General features: G+C 50.4%; 1 protein-coding gene across 1 annotated transcript in view; it reads right to left on the reverse strand.

Annotated features, from left to right (window-relative positions):
- The window catches only part of DCAF13 (DDB1 and CUL4 associated factor 13), a 77,266-nt gene that overhangs the window by 3,007 nt on the left and 60,225 nt on the right, over positions 1 to 14,034 (reverse strand). Inside the window, exon 10 of the mRNA XM_075353024.1 lies at positions 95 to 258. Within this exon, the coding sequence (XP_075209139.1) occupies positions 95 to 258 (164 nt within the window). The remainder of the gene's footprint in view (positions 1 to 94; positions 259 to 14,034) is intronic.

Below are 14,034 nucleotides of genomic sequence, written 5' to 3' on the forward strand. Positions count from 1 at the left end.
GGCAGGAGCTGCGCAATATTCACAGTGCAGTGTCATAGTAAATATCACAGGACGAGCGGCACCCGCAGTATTTGGCAGCACACACAGTACGTACTTCTTGCGGCGAGCTTCCCTCATGATGCGCTGCTCCGATATCTGGTTATATATGGACTTGGGTAAGTGTCGGTGTCGGGCGATCCTCCGGACCTGTGGATGATGCTGGAATTTTTCCTTCAGCTTCTGGTTGTAGTTCTTCGCGGCCTTCTCTCGTGGCGATAACTGAAAATAAATGGTGCCAGAGTTACCTTCTATCGGAGATGGGTGGAAAACATACTGCAGTAAAGCAAATACTGGATCCGATCCTTACAAATCAGTAACTTAAGAGGTTATTCCCATGTTCACATACTGGCATTACCAGATCGCATAAGCCCTTATATAATACGGTGATTTAGTAAAATTAGCAGCCATTCTTGAGATATTAAAGGGAACCTGTCAGGTGCAATATGCAACCAGAACCACGAGCAGTTCTCTGTGTATATTGCTAATCCCTGCTTAACCGTCCCTGTATCCAGCGTTGGACTGGCTATCAGAGAAATCTCCAGTAATGCCAGGCCTGGATTCAGTAACCTGCACTGAACTCCGGAGCTCTCACCTGAGCTCCGGAGTGCAGCCGAGACTGAACTGCGAGTGCCGAGTGATTGATTCCCCGGCGATTGCGGTTCAGTTCATGATAGCTGAAGACATCCCGGGCTGATCTCTGGAGTTCAGGTGAGAGCTCTGGAGCTCAGTGCAGGTAACTGAATCCAGGCCTGACATTACTGGAGACTCCTCCGGTAGCCAGTCCGTCGCTGCCTGTATCTAGTAGCATAGATAAAGAGAACTTTAGAAAAAGTATTTCTAAAGTTCCTTTATGACATGATAATGAGGCCAGAGACTAGTTGCAAGGATGTTACTTCCTGCGCTCATTCCACCCTCTTAGCATGTTAGCACACCCACAGAGGCGTACTAACACGCTATTCAAAGCCCATTGTCATCAGTGTTGACGCACAAACTTGTGTCCGTTATCACCGCCTCAGATGCCAGGCTTAGGGTCAGTACCCATGATGAGAAGTCCTGGCACTTCCGGCCATGCGCACTATGAAGTTGGGTGTACAGGTCCCGGATTCAGAGAGGTCTAGTGCGCATGACTGGAAGTGCCGGGACTTCTGATCATGCGCACTGCCGGCATTTGAGGCGGTGACAACGGACAGGTACACAAGCCACCGCTGATGACGCTGGGCAATAGGCATTGAATAGCATGTTAGCACGGCCCTGTGGGTGTGCTAACATTCTAAGGGGCCAGAATGAGTGCAGGAACTAACGCCCATGTGACTAGTCCCCTCGCTCATTAGCATATCATAAAGGATGCTTAGAAATACTTTTTCTAAAGATCACTTTATCTATGCTAGTGTATACAGGGCACAGTTAGGCAGGGATTAGCAATATACAGCCAGAACTGTTCATGGTCTTGGGTGCATATTGGGCATGGCAGGTTCCCTTTAATACTTATTTTCTTTTGCCTGGGAAACCGACCACTGCTGCGGTCTAGTTTCTAAAAACTGTGCTGACGTTGGTTGAGATTAGGGCGATGCAATCCAGTGATCATGGCCAAGTTCTGAGCAGTGCTTGAAAGCTCAAATCGAAAAACAAACTAAGCCCTGCACATTAGGCCACCGCTGCTAGACATCAGTGGTGGTCGGTCTCGTAGGCAACTAAGCTGTAATAAGAAGGACTAGTGTTACTATCGCAAGAACGACTTTTTCCAAGCAATACTTGACAATATCCATATTCAATTATGGGAATAACCCTACAAAGTGTTTTGCAGTCCCTAGTAGAGGCACCACTTTCCGAAGTAGACACCGGCAGGCAGAGCTCGGGTTTACACCCTGCGCTTTATTGTAGCATTATCGAGTTATTGCATCTCCCTTTGATTTAAAGAGAATAAAAAAAAAAAGTAACTATCAGATTACTTTGAGGGGGAGGCATCTTTGCCGCTTCCCATGTTTTTTTGTTTTTCCTGATGTAGCCTAAACCGAGCACTTTTATTCTTTTTTTTTCCATCGTGCAGCAAGTTGTCGGCGGCCTCCGAATGAGGCTTTTATTCTAATTAAAAGCAATGATTTTCTTTAATTTAATTGAAGAACAGTAAAGCAATGTTGCTGATTTGGTACAAGCTAAACACTTTAGCCGACCAAGAACCGGTGTGTGCGCAGAGAGGGAGCGAGATTAACGCTTTCATCCCCACAGGCAAGGAAGCGCGTCGGATAAGTACAGTGGTACCTCGCTTAACGAGTAACCCACTAAACGAGAATTTTGCTTAACAAGCAAAGCTTTCTGTAAATTTGCAACCCGCTTTATGAGAAAGCTTTGCTGTATGAGCAAAATATTCACCGCACACACTTCCGGTTTCGTCCATCCACCGCGCTCTGACCCGCACTTGCAGTCCACACAAACGCACACACATACAAACGCACACACACACACACACACAATTATGCTCACCTTACCTTCCGTTCCACCGCCGGCCTCATGGTTCTTGTAGTTCCCAGGTACATCGCGACAAGCTCGCGGCGAACTACAAGTACCATGAGGCCGGTGGTGGAACGGAAGGTAAGGTGAGCATATAATATAGTGTACCTTCCGTTTCATCGCTGGCCTCCTGGGTCCTGTAGTGCGCCGCGCCGCTCCACTCCAGGCATCTGCATTCATAGCGACGAAGCAGGAACTTCCTGGTTCCTGTCACCGCTACTCAAAGGCAGCGCGCTGGCCAATCAGAGGCAAGCGGCTCTGCCTTTGACGTCAGCGCTCTGGCAGGAAGTTCCTCCCTCGTCGTTATGGTTACCTGATACACGGCCCGCACCGGAGAACAGCAAGTCCCAAGAGACCAGCGATGGAACGGAAGGTAAGGTGAGCATATAATATGTGCGTTTGCGTGCGTGCTTGTGTGTTTGTGCGTGTGTGGAATGACAGAATAGGGGACCAGGATGGGACATTTAACTAGTTGTGGAACGAATTGTCTGCATTCCAATGATTTCCTATGGGAAATCTTGCTTTGCTGAACGAGTAACTTGGTTAACAAGCACAGTCCCAGAATGGATTGTTCTCGTTAAGCAAGGTTCCGCTGTATTTAAAAAAAAAACAAAAAACAACAAAACACTGAACATGGCTGGGGAGGGATTTTTTTTTTAAAAGGAATACACTGAAAAACTTGTATAAGACCTCAATATCATGTAAAGCATGGATGGTGGCATGTGTCAAGCTCCCCCCTCTCGCAGAACACTGCTGCACAGGGTGCGGCGCTTACCCCACAGTAGTGATGTGGCACAGCTCTCCTGTACGTGGATGATCAATAAGAGTCCCAGGTATAAAACTGATCAAATTCAACCTAACCTACAGATGTATTTGGGGGGCCTCCCGACTATTCCCTGACAATTGTGAAAGACTAAAGAGATGAGGCGGCTGAAATTCAATCCTCCGAACCTTGTGCGAGTAGATGAGGGGCAGACGGAGGATTCTGGCAGCGGCGCTCTCAGAGAGCACAGAGAAGCTGATCTGTGTAATATGGCACCATTATGTAATTGGTGGAAGGTCTAACGTCTGTGACTTCACTGGCCTTGAAAGCTAAGGGGGTGAAGCGCTGATGTAAGGCGGCAGCACAGTCGTCGTTGGTCCCTGCACATTGGTGCACAGGCAGCGCAGGGGTGCTGAGCAGCACGCAGGTAAAAGGCACAATCCATCGCTTAGATCAGGGGTCCCAACCTGTGGCTTGAGAGTCACATGTGGCTTGCGAGCCAATGCTGTGTGGCTAGTGGTTGTATGTCAGCTTGGTGCATAAGAACCAGGCTTAGCAGACGTCTATGAAGAGCAGGTCTCCAAATGGGGACTTTTATGACTAGCCCCACATAGAAGAGCAGATTTATATGGGGGTAGGGTAGGAATCCCTGGATCCTGCTATACTTATTTTGATTTCTCTGGAAAAGCTTTGGCAATTATGCCAGTAATAGGGGCTCTGGGGGTCACTACTGTGAGGAAGGCTTGAGCTGTCTGTGGCCCGCGGCATCACTGGCTGTGGCCCGCGGGCCCCCCTCACAGCGCTGGCTGTGGCCCGCGAATCCCCTCTCAGAGCTGGCTGTGGCCCGCGAATCCCCTCTCAGAGCTGGCTGTGGCCCGCAGGCCCCCCTCTCAGAGCTGGCTGTGGCCCGCAGGCCCCCCTCTCAGAGCTGGCTGTGGCCCGCAGGCCCCCCTCTCAGAGCTGGCTGTGGCCCGCAGGCCCCCCTCTCAGAGCTGGAGGTCAGAAAGGCTGGGGACCACTGGCTTAGATGTGATGAGCAGCGTCGTGTCTCCATTATTTCCAGGAGTCTCGATGTCAGAGCACTAAAGTGATAATGTCTCACAGCAAAATTCTGTCACATTATAAAATGCAAATAGGGAACCAGCAGTTTCTACAACTCCCATAGAACAGAGTCCCATTTTTTCCCCTTCTATATGTTATAACTCCTGGAATCGTAACTGGTAACCAAGTGTTAGGATTCCTACTGTCAATATGTAGTAAGCGCTGCACATTGTCAGCAAAGAATGGGCCTCAACGTCATATTATATTGCTTCTTCAATACTGGAAGAAGAATGTAACCATCTTTAAAGGTTCAATGGCAATGTGACAATAGGGGTCTCAATCAGCGTGTCTTCTCATCTGAGTAGGACCCACACTCCTAAACCTTTGCATATGTCCTCAGGCATTAATTGGTGACAGAGACACTATTGCCGATGTGCATTAGACTCACACTAAGAGGTGAAGAAACCAGGTTATAGATTGTTGTTACCTTGTCAAAGCGGTAAGAGACAAACGCCGAAAAATAAAATCAGCAAGGGCGCAGTAATCGCAGGAAGTCACCAGCAGCAGCGGTCCAGAGGATGGATAGCGCCCCCATGTGGCCAAAGACTTGGCACACGGCTGGTAGTAAGAATTAGCGTAGCACAAAAAAAAACATAATAAATTATTCACGGCTGTGATGTTTACTTGCTCTTGCGGTTTGTTGAACTAGGAACAGACATTTGTAAACTGATTTGCAGCACAAATTCTGGCAACTTAATGGGCTTAGAAGACGTGAAAGAAGGGGGTTGTTTAGGGTTGGAAAAGACGGGGGCGCAGTCTGCTCCTTCCCATAAAACACATTAAGGGAGCAGGGGTTATTTTTGATTTTTTTTTTTTAGAAGGGGTTGGGACAGACTGCAGCATCCAGAGGTGGTTTAGATTTATCTCCTTACATTCAAACAGCAAGAACTTATTTTTTGTTCGATGGGTGTTTATTTTAGTTTTGCATAGTTTGTCTCAGGAGCATTTTAGTCCCAATACGAACTTATGGTTTTTTTGTATTACAAATTTTGGGAAAACACTGAATCTTTTTTTTTTGCTGGGTTAACCATGTGGAAAATAAAGAGAATTTTGTTACTTACTGTAAATTCTTTTTCTTATAGTTCCGTATTGGGAGACCCAGACCATGACCATGGGTGTTTAGCTTCTGCCTCCGGAGGACACACAAAGTACTACACTCAAAAGTGTAGCTCCTCCCTCTGAGCTTATACACCCCCTGGTAGCCAGTCCTAGCCAGTTTAGTACAAAAGCTGAAGGAGGACATCCACCCACAAGTAGAACAGAGTAAGAACCGGAACAACCGGAGACTCTGTCCACGACAACAGCCGGTGATAACACACGGAACAAGAAAATTGCCAACAGGCAACAGGGAGGGTGCTGGGTCTCCCAAGACGGAACTATAAGAAAAAGAATTTACGGTAAGTAACAAAATTCTCTTTTTCTTTATCGTTCCTTTGGGAGACCCAGACCATGGGACGTTCCAAAGCAGTCCCTGGGTGGGAATAAACAGAAAAAACTAAGAAGTAGGCGGAGCCTAACTTCACAAGTGGGTGACAGCCGCCTGAAGGATGCGTCTGCCCAAGCTCGCATCTGCCAAAGTATGAGCATGCACTTGGTAGTGCTTCGAAAAGGTATGCAGGCTAGTCCAAGTGGCAGCCTGACAGACTTGTTGAGCCGTAGCCTGGTGCCTAAAAGCCCAAGAGGCACCGACAGCTCTGTTCGAGTGTGCTTTGATCCCCGGCGGGGGAGGCACCTGAGTACTCTGGTAGGCGTCCGAAATGGTCAATCTAATCCAATGGGCCAAGGTCGGCTTAGAAGCAGAGAGACCCTTGCGCCGCCCTGTGGTTAGCACAAAAAGAGAGGTGCACCGCCTAAGCGCAGCGGTGCGAGACACATAGATCCGGAGAGCAAGCACCAGATCTAGAGTATGCAGCGCTTTCTCAAAGCGATGAACAGGGGCCGGACAGAAGGAAGGCAAGGAAATATCCTGGTTAAGGTGGAAAGGAGACACCACCTTAGGGAGAAAGTCCGGGGTCGGACGGAGAACTACCTTGTCTTGGTGAAAAACCAAAAAAGGTGACCCCGAGGAGAGCGCAGCCAAATCAGAGACTCTCCTGAGAGAAGTTATGGCAACTAGAAAGGCCACCTTTTGAGAAAGACGATAGAAAGAAACCTCCCTAAGGGGCTCGAAAGGGGGTTTCTGCAATACCGTGAGGACCAAGTTAAGGTCCCAGGGATCCAAGGGCCGCCGATAAGGCGGAATGATGTGAGACGCACCTTGCATGAAGGTACGGACCTGAGCCAGCCGGGCGAGACGCCGCTGGAACAGCACTGATAGAGCTGAGACTTGTCCCTTGAGAGAGTTGAGGGATAGTCCTAGCTGCAGACCGGACTGTAAAAAAGACAGAAGGGTCGGCAACGAGAATGGCCAAGGAGAATGGCCGGAAGAGCGACACCAGGACAGGAAAATTTTCCAAGTCCTGTGATAGATTTTGACGGAGGAAGACTTACGGGCCCGAGTCATAGTGGAGATGACTTCAGGAGGAATACCAGAAGCCGTCAAAATCCAGAACTCAAGAGCCACGCCGTCAATTTGAGTGCCGCAGAATTCGGGCGGAAAAACGGACCTTGCGAGAGCAGGTCTGGACGGTCCGGAAGATGCCACGGCATCTCCACGGACAGTTGGAGCAGGTCCGGATACCAAGCTCGCCTGGGCCAGTCCGGTGCAATGAGGATGACTCGACGGCCCTCCATTCTGATCTTGCGCAGGACTCTGGGCAAGAGAGCTAGAGGGGGAAACACGTAGGACAGACGAAACTGGGACCAGTCTTGAACCAGAGCGTCCGCGGCGAAGGCCTGAGGATCGTGGGAGCGAGCCACGTAAACCGGAACCTTGTTGTTGCGACGGGATGCCATTAGGTCCACGTCCGGAGTGCCCCACTTGCGGCAGATTGACTGAAAACACTGCCGGGTGCAGGGACCACTCGCCACCGTCCACGGATTGACGGCTGAGATAATCTGCCTCCCAGTTTTCTACGCCAGGGATGTGGACTGCGGATATGGTGGACTTTGAGTCCTCCGCCCATTGAAGAATGCGTTGGACCTCCAACATTGCCAGGCGGCTGCGTGTCCCGCCTTGGTGATTGATGTAGGCAACCGCTGTCGCGTTGTCTGACTGGACTCGAATGTGCCTGCCCGCCAACAGGTGGTGAAAGGCTAGGAGAGCTAGAAGCACAGCTCTGGTTTCCAGCACATTGATTGAAAGGGCTGACTCGGACGGAGTCCAAGTGCCCTGTGCTCTGTGGTGGAGATGTACCGCTCCCCAGCCGGATAGGCTGGCATCCGTGGTGAGAATCACCCAGGACGGAGTCAGGAAGGAGCGCCCTTGGGACAGGGAGAGGGGTCGAAGCCACCACTGAAGAGAGCTCCTGGTCCGTGGCGACAGAGCCACTAACCTCTGTAAGGAGGAAGGCCGCTTGTCCCAACAGCGGAGAATGTCCAGCTGCAGAGGAGACAGATGGAACTGGGCAAAGGGAACCGCCTCCATGGAGGCCACCATTTGACCCAGCACCTGCATCAGACGCCTGAGGGTATAACGGCGGGGCCTCAGGAGAGAGCGCACAGCCAACCGGAGTGACAGCTGTTTGTCTAAGGGCAACTTCACAAGTGCCGGCAAAGTCTCGAACTGCATCCCTAGGTACGTGAGACTCTGGGTCGGAGTCAGAGTGGATTTGGGAAGATTGACAATCCACCCGAATTGGGCTAGGGTGGCGAGAGTGAGCGAAACACTCCGCTGACAGTCTGCGCTGGATGTACCCTTGACCAGAAGGTCGTCCAGATAAGGAAGCACTGCTAATCCCTGGAGGTGCAGGACCGCAATCACTGCCGCCATGACCTTGGTGAATACCCGAGGGGCCGTGGCTAACCCGAAGGGGAGAGCCATGAATTGGAAATGATCCTCTCCTATCGCAAAACGTAACCAACGCTGATGTGACACTGCGATTGGCACATGTAGATAGGCATCTCTGATGTCGATGGACGCCAGGAACTCCCCTTGGGTCATAGAGGCAATGACTGATCGCAGAGATTCCATGCGAAAATGCCGCACCCGGACATGCTTGTTGAGAAGCTTGAGATCCAGGATGGGCCGGAAGGTACCGTCCTTTTTTGGAACTAGGAAGAGATTTGAGTAAAAACCTCTGAACCGTTCCTGAGCGGGAACTGGGACAATCACTCCGTTTGCCTGCAAGGACGCCACGGCCTGCGAGAAGGCAGCGGCCTTGGAGCAGGGGGAAGTTGAGAGAAAAAAAATCTGTTTGGAGGGCTGGAAGAGAATTCTATCCTGTAGCCGTGAGATATGATGTCTCTCACCCACTGATCGGAGACTTGCTTTAACCAAGCGTCGCCAAAGTGGGAGAGCCTGCCACCGACTAAGGACGTGGCTGGAGCGGGCCGAGAGTCATGAGGAAGCTGCCTTAGTGGCAGAACCTCCTGCGGTCTTCTGCGGACGCGCTTTTGGGCGCCAGTTGGATTTCTGATCCTTGGCTGAGTTAGCGGACGAGGCGGAAGGCTTAGAGGATGACCAGTTGGAGGAACGAAAGGAACGAAACCTCGATTGATTCCTACCCTGGGCGGGTTTCCTGGTCTTGGTTTGTGGCATGGAAGTACTCTTCCCGCCAGTAGCTTCTTTAATGATTTCATCCAGCTGTTCACCAAACAGCCGTGAACCAGCAAAAGGGAGCCCAGCAAGAAACTTCTTGGAAAAAGCATCTGCCTTCCACTCTCGAAGCCACAAAATCCTACGGATAACAAGAGAATTAGCTGAAGCCACCGCAGTGCGGTGAGCAGCCTCTAGCATGGCAGACACGGCATAGGATGAAAAAGCTTAAGGCTGAGCAGTTAAGGTAACCATCTCAGGCATAGATTCCTTGGTGAGGGAATGCATCTTCTCTAGAGAAGCAGAGATGGCTTTGAGAGCCCACACTGCTGCAAAAGTCGGGGAAAACGCGGCCCCCGCAGCTTCATACACAGATTTGGCCAGAAGGTCAATCTGACGGTCAGTGGAATCCTTAAGTGAGGTGCCGTCAGCCACCGACACAACGGTCCGGGCTGAGAGCCTAGACACCGGAGGGTCTACCTTTGGGGAGTGAGACCACTCCTTGACCACCTCAGGTGGAAATGGAAACCGGTCATCAGAACCACGCTTTGGAAAGCGTTTGTCAGGGCAGGCCCTGGGTTTGGTCACAGCGGTCTGAAAACTGGAGTGGTTAAAGAACACACTCTTCACTCTCTTAGGCGAGGTAAACTGATGTTTTTCTGCCAAAGAGAGTTGCTCCTCTGACACTGGCGGATTGAGATCCAGCACAGAATTAATAGAAGCAATCAAATCACTAAGGTCCGAGTCACCCTCAGAGAAATCGATGGGATACATAGCCTCCGAGCCCCCAGTGAGGGCATCCTCCTCATCTTGAGAGTCAGCTCTTGAGGCAGAGCCGTGGGATGGGGAGGGGGAGGAAACCCTGCACCTTCTCTTAGAAGGACGGGGTCTGGGATCAGATGATGAATCCTCCGTGAGCTCCGATGGACGGAGGTCAGAGGATAGGAGTCCTCTGTCAAGAGTATTAGAGGCACCCTGTGAGGGGGGCTGATGCATATTGATCAAAGTCCTGGACAAAAGCCCCATGGACTCAGCAAATGACTGGGATATGGACCTAGAAAAGGACTCTACCCAGGCCGGGGGTTCAATCACAGGTGCAGCAGCAGCCCGAGAGACCACTGGGGGTGAGACTCCAGGCTGTGGCACCGCCAAGTTAGAGCAACCATCACAGTGTGGATAGGTGCTCGGCTCAGGCAGCAGGAGCTTACATGCAGTGCATGCAGAATCAAGCTTTGGAGCCTTGCTCCTTGTGTGAGACATGCTGCTGGAGTGGGGGCTTTGCAGAGAATGAACCCCAGGGAGAATATACAGAGGTCCATAACCAGAGACCGGCTGTGGCTTACCAGACCGCTGAGCGCGGTGTTGTGTGCCCTCCAGATCCCGAAGCCCGGTCCCCCAGTCGCAGCACCTCAGCAGACATGCAGAATGCAGGATGTCCCAGTGCAGAGTGAACTCTGCCTGAGAAGAGGGCGTTCCTATAAAAGAGCGGGAACTGGAGGGCTATAGAGACCTGCAGGCAAGGAGGGACGCCCCAGCAGTGGGGAGTGTCCCTCCCCTGTGTAGAACGGCCGCCGGGAGGAGCCGAACCTGCCCCTCTGCATGAGTGACATGCGAGGGCAGGAAAATGAAATTAGCCCTCCGGCGAAGCCAGGGCCTAAATTTAAGCGGCGAGGCCAACAAGCAGGCACCGTCGGCGCGGTTCTCAGGCAAAAGCTAGAGAACCCGCCGGAAAAGTTAAAACAATCACATACAGCATACTCTCCCCTTACAATAAAGAACCGGGACCCCAACATAAATGTCTCAGGTACTTAGCTGCTAAGACGCAGGGCCATGTCCCTGGGGATGAGTGCTCCGGTCCAACAGAATCCTCAAGGGGCTGTGGATGGAGACCGGACTCCTGCCAGGCATGGAGACCGTGCTGGCTCCCACTTCAAGCCAGAGCCCAGAAGGGATGGTGAAGGAGCGCGGCATGTAAGGCTGCAGCCTTGTAATCAACATTAACAACACCGCCGACACAGTGGGGTGAGAAGGGACATGCCGGGAGTCCAGACATGGACCCGCTTTTCTTCAAACTCTTTCCAAAAGTCAAACAAATCAGATGAGAATGCATGTGTGGATGTATGCCTCCTGACACAAAGCAATAAACCGGCTAGGACTGGCTACCAGGGGGTGTATAAGCTCAGAGGGAGGAGCTACACGTTTAAGTGTAGTACTTTGTGTGTCCTCCGGAGGCAGAAGCTAAACACCCATGGTCATGGTCTGGGTCTCCCAAAGGAACGATAAAGAAATTATATTATATATATATTATATTATATATACACATATATTATAATTAATTTTCCACATGGTTAACCCGGAAGCAAAAAAAAAAAAATTAGATTTCAGTGTTTCCCAAAATTTGTAATACAAAAAAACCATGAGGTCGTATTGAGACTGAAATGCTCATGAGAGATAGATATAGATAGATATATATAGAAATAATATTACCTTATTCTGTCTGTCTTGCTCCAAAATGACGTCATTACAGTGACAACCGTCGCATTGGCAGCTCTGCTCAGCCCCGCCCCTCACACACATTGGCCGCTCGGGCCCGCCCCCAGCACACAATGGCCGCTCGCCCCGCACACATTGGGCACCTATACAGCTCCCCCCAGGACTACTACTCCTATTATACTCCTCTCCCCCCAGGACTACTCCTCCTATTATACTCTTATTATAGTCCTCTTATACTCCTCTCTGAGGGGTGCGCAGCATGGGGGTGGATGAAATATGATGGGGGGTGCGCAGCATGGGGGGGGGGATGAAGCACGATGGGGGGGTGCACAGCATGGGGAATAGAGCATGATGGGGGTGCACACCTGCCCCCAAAACACACACACACACACACACACACACACACACACACTGTGAACCACAAACACCACCCTACACAGACACCACCCTACACAGACACACACACACAAACACCCAAACACCCAAACTCTGCGACACACACACACACAAATATACGCACACACCGCGCAACACACACACGCACACGCTGCACAAAACACACACCCCACACACACATCCACACAAACCGCGCAACACACACAGCACCACACATACACAACACTGCAGACACACAGCGCTCCACAAACAACGCAACACACAACGCAACACACAAACAACACCGCTCACACCCCCTCACACCCAGACAACACCCAGAACATTTACAGCGCCCTACACAAACACTTTGCAACCACCCACATATATATATATATATATATATATATATATAGATAGCGAGAGAGAGATGTATATATATATAAAAAAAACAAATTATACATTAACTGCACAATAAATTCTCGAATACCCGATGCGTTAGAATCGGGCCACCATCGTGTGTGTGTGTATTATATATATATATATATATTCTATATGGTTAACCCAGTAGCAAAAAAAACCAAAAACATACATACACACACATTATATATATTTTCTATATGGTTAACCCAGCAAAAAAAAAAAAAAAAAAAAAAAGAAAGAAGGGAATTTTGTTTACTTACCGTAAATTCCTTTTCTTCTAGCTCCTATTGGGAGACCCAGACAATTGGGTGTATAGCTTCTGCCTCCGGAGGCCACACAAAGTATTACACTTTAAAAAGTGTAACCCCTCCCCTCTGCCTATACACCCTCCCGTGCATCACGGGCTCCTCAGTTTTGGTGCAAAAGCAGGAAGGAGGAAACTTATAAATTGGTTTAAGGTAAATTCAATCCGAAGGATGTTCGGAGAACTGAAAACCATGAACCAAAAGAACCATTCAACATGAACAACATGTGTACACAAAAGAACAAACAGCCCGAAGGGAAACAGGGGCGGGTGCTGGGTCTCCCAATAGGAGCTAGAAGAAAAGCAATTTACAGTAAGTAAACAAAATTCCCTTCTTCTTTGTCGCTCCATTGGGAGACCCAGACAATTGGGACGTCCAAAAGCAGTCCCTGGGTGGGTAAAAGAATACCTCGATAAAAAATAGCCGAAAACGACCCCCTCTTACAGGTGGGCAACCGCCGCCTGAAGGACTCACCTACCTAGGCTGGCATCTGCCGAAGCATAGGCATGCACCTGATAGTGTTTCGTGAAAGTGTGCAGACTAGACCACGTAGCTGCCTGACACACCTGCTGAGCCGTAGCCCGGTGCCGCAATGCCCAGGACGCACCCACGGCTCTGGTAGAATGGGCTTTAAGCCCCAAAAGAAGCGGAAGCCCAGAAGAACGGTAGGCTTCAAGAATCGGTTCCTTGATCCACCGAGCCAAGGTTGACTTGGAAGCCTGCGAACCCTTACGCTGGCCAGCGACAAGGACAAAGAGCGCATCTGAACGACGCAGGGGCGCCGTGCGAGACACGTAGTGTCGGAGTGCTCTCACTAGATCTAAGGAGTGCAAATCCTTTTCACATTGGTGAATTGGATTAGGGCAAAATGAAGGTAAGGAGATATCCTGATTGAGATGAAAAGGAGATACCACCTTAGGGAGAAATTCCGGAACAGGACGCAGAACCACCTTATCCCACTAGAAATGCCACCTTCTGCGAAAGACGTGATAAAGAGACATCCCGCAGCGGCTCGAAAGGTGGTTTCTGAAGAGCCGTTAGCACCCTGTTAAGGTCCCAGGGTTCCAGCGGACGCTTGTAAGGTGGGACTATGTGGCAAACTCCCTGCAGGAACGTGCGGACCTGCGGAAGCCTGGCTAGACGCTTTTGAAAAAATACGGATAGCGCCGATACTTGTCCCTTGAGAGAGCCGAGAGACAATCCCTTGTCCATTCCGGATTGAAGGAATGAAAGAAAAGTGGGTAAGGCAAAAGGCCAGGGAGTAAAACCCTTATCAGAGAACCAGGATAAGAAGATCCTCCAAGACCTGTGATAGATCTTGGCGGACGTTGGTTTCCTGGCCTGTCTCATGGTGGCAATGACCTCCTGAGATGACCCCGAGGACGCTAGGAGCC

Source organism: Anomaloglossus baeobatrachus, chromosome 6, assembly GCF_048569485.1.
Source record: "Anomaloglossus baeobatrachus isolate aAnoBae1 chromosome 6, aAnoBae1.hap1, whole genome shotgun sequence".
Taxonomy (NCBI): Eukaryota; Metazoa; Chordata; class Amphibia; order Anura; family Aromobatidae; genus Anomaloglossus; species Anomaloglossus baeobatrachus.